Source organism: Pteropus alecto, unplaced genomic scaffold (assembly GCF_000325575.1).
Source record: "Pteropus alecto unplaced genomic scaffold, ASM32557v1 scaffold38, whole genome shotgun sequence".
In the NCBI taxonomy this organism is placed as follows: domain Eukaryota; kingdom Metazoa; phylum Chordata; class Mammalia; order Chiroptera; family Pteropodidae; genus Pteropus; species Pteropus alecto.
In genome coordinates, this window is record NW_006442512.1 from 6,172,297 (window position 1) to 6,174,389 (window position 2,093).

Below are 2,093 nucleotides of genomic sequence, written 5' to 3' on the forward strand. Positions count from 1 at the left end.
GCCCCCGCTTCGGGGCTGGGTGTGGGCGGGCACTCGGCGTCCGCTCGGTCCGAGAATCCGGGCGGGCTCCCGACGCGAGTCGGCCCCGTCCCGCCTCTTCCCCTTACCACGTAGCCCCCCCAAACGTAGAGGAAGTTTCCATCCACCACCGCGCAGTGGCCGCTTCGCTCCTCGGCCACGCAGAACAGCTGCGAGTCCTCCATCCGCGCCGTCGCTAGGCCCAGCCGCTCGGCGAGCCGCAGTCCCGGCCCACGGAGCGGCCTTACCTCCCGCCACCTCCTCCACGCACGAACGGAACGCGTCGAGGGGCGAGCGAGATTGGTGGGAAGGCGGAACCAGTGCGTCTGCGCGATCCCGCGGCCGGCCCGGGAAGCCAATCGGAGAACGGCGTTTCCAGCTAGGGATACCTTGGGTCTGAGAAGTGAGGGAGGTTCCCTCGCGTCTCCGGAACCCTGCCATCGCCGATTTCGTGTCGCTTGGGACTGTGTTGTCTTGGCAGTACAACCTAACTCTGTATCTTATTCACTGGATAAATGGACTTCGTATCCATGGGAGTTGAAACAGCAGTGCATAAATCAACATATTAATACTTTGTGAGATTGCCTTTCCATTCAACCTCCAGCAGATGGTTATCCACAAGAAGAGAAGGAGAGGGAGGAGAGTGTAATAGAACTACACATTTTTTAAATTAGGAATTTTCTAAAACCTGCCAGCAAACTAGAGCCTGGAGGCCAAATCCTGTATGCAACCTGTTTTTGTAGCACCCATAAGCTAAGGACGTTTTACATTTTTAATGGATGAAAAAAATCAAAAGAATTATATTTTGTAGCTCATGAAAATAATATTAATTCAAATTTCAGCATCCGTGCATAAAGTTTTATTGGCACACAGCCACGTAATTTGCTTAAATATTGTCTATGGACACTCTAACACCACAACCACAGAGTTAAGTTGGCAGAGCTGAGTAGTTGTAACAAAAACCATTTAGTCACCGCTGCTGAAAATATTTCTACCTAGGCCTCTTCAAAGAAAGTTGGCTAACCCTTGTTATAAAATGGTATTACTGAAGTAAGACTAAGGCCAGGAAGGAAGATAATTCTACTAGTGTCTGTAAATATACTTGCCCAGAGCCACTCTTGGAAGAGGTTGTGGCTGCCCACCACTTAGAACAAGTTAATTCATGCACTTATTCAGTATACACTTATTAAGTGCTTGCTGTAGACAGTTGGTTCTAAGGCTCTATTAGACTGGAATATTTGTTGACTAAATGAATGAATAAACAAAGTAAATTTTAAGACGAATAAGGCATTGTTTTACCACAGGGGCTTCAATGTCAAATTAGAGGGAAAAATATGTAAAGAAATTCATGCAGTGTGATATAAGAAGTGGTAAAGCAGAAATGTGGACAATACAGCAGAAAAAATGGGAAGGAAAGAGATGTATTGGGAAAATGGGAAGGGGGTTCACAATGGGAGACACTAAAGATTTTCTTACATTGGTTCAGTATGACTGAAGAATAACTGGGTTGCAACCAAAGATAAAGGTGAAATGGCAATCACACAGCCTTGTTTTTCATGCTGAGTCTGAATTTTAAGTGTAAGGCCAAAAGGATCTTAAGCAGGGAATGAATAATGTAACTTGATAATTAGAACATATACTTTGGATGGGAGGTGGGCAATCAGAATTGAAGGCAGAAAAAAGGATAGCAAATAGCATAGATCTGGTGTAAGCATTAGCTAGGTGCTCAGTAAATGGAAGTAGCATTAGTAGTAGTCATTCTTGTTATTAATATATCTAACCTGGTGGTCCTTTGTCCCAGGAATCCCCTTTCCACCTACAGTAGAATTCCAAAGCCCTTGCCAAGATGTCTGTGAAATTTTCAAAGGCTTATAATCTCATAGCCTCCTTTGGCTTTAAACTCTTACTGCTACTGGAATAATTCCATTCACAGATTTATGGATCTTCTCCCCATAAAGCATGCCATTTCTCTTCTCTGATGCATCATCCCAGACGTGTAATTCAGAGGATCCCTAACTCAGATTTGGGAGAGTCAGAGAATGTTCCCCAGAGAAAGTAACGTCTAAGCTAATAAT

At 45.0% G+C, this 2,093-nt stretch overlaps 1 protein-coding gene across 1 annotated transcript in view; it reads right to left on the bottom strand.

Moving 5' to 3' along the window:
* KLHDC1 (kelch domain containing 1) overlaps positions 1–1,627 on the bottom strand; it is a 57,123-nt gene extending 55,496 nt beyond the window's left edge. The window contains exon 1 of the mRNA XM_006922680.3: positions 108–1,627. Within this exon, the coding sequence (XP_006922742.1) occupies positions 108–203 (96 nt within the window). The 5' untranslated portion in view covers positions 204–1,627. The remainder of the gene's footprint in view (positions 1–107) is intronic.
* Between the last annotated feature and the right edge of the window lie 466 nt (positions 1,628–2,093).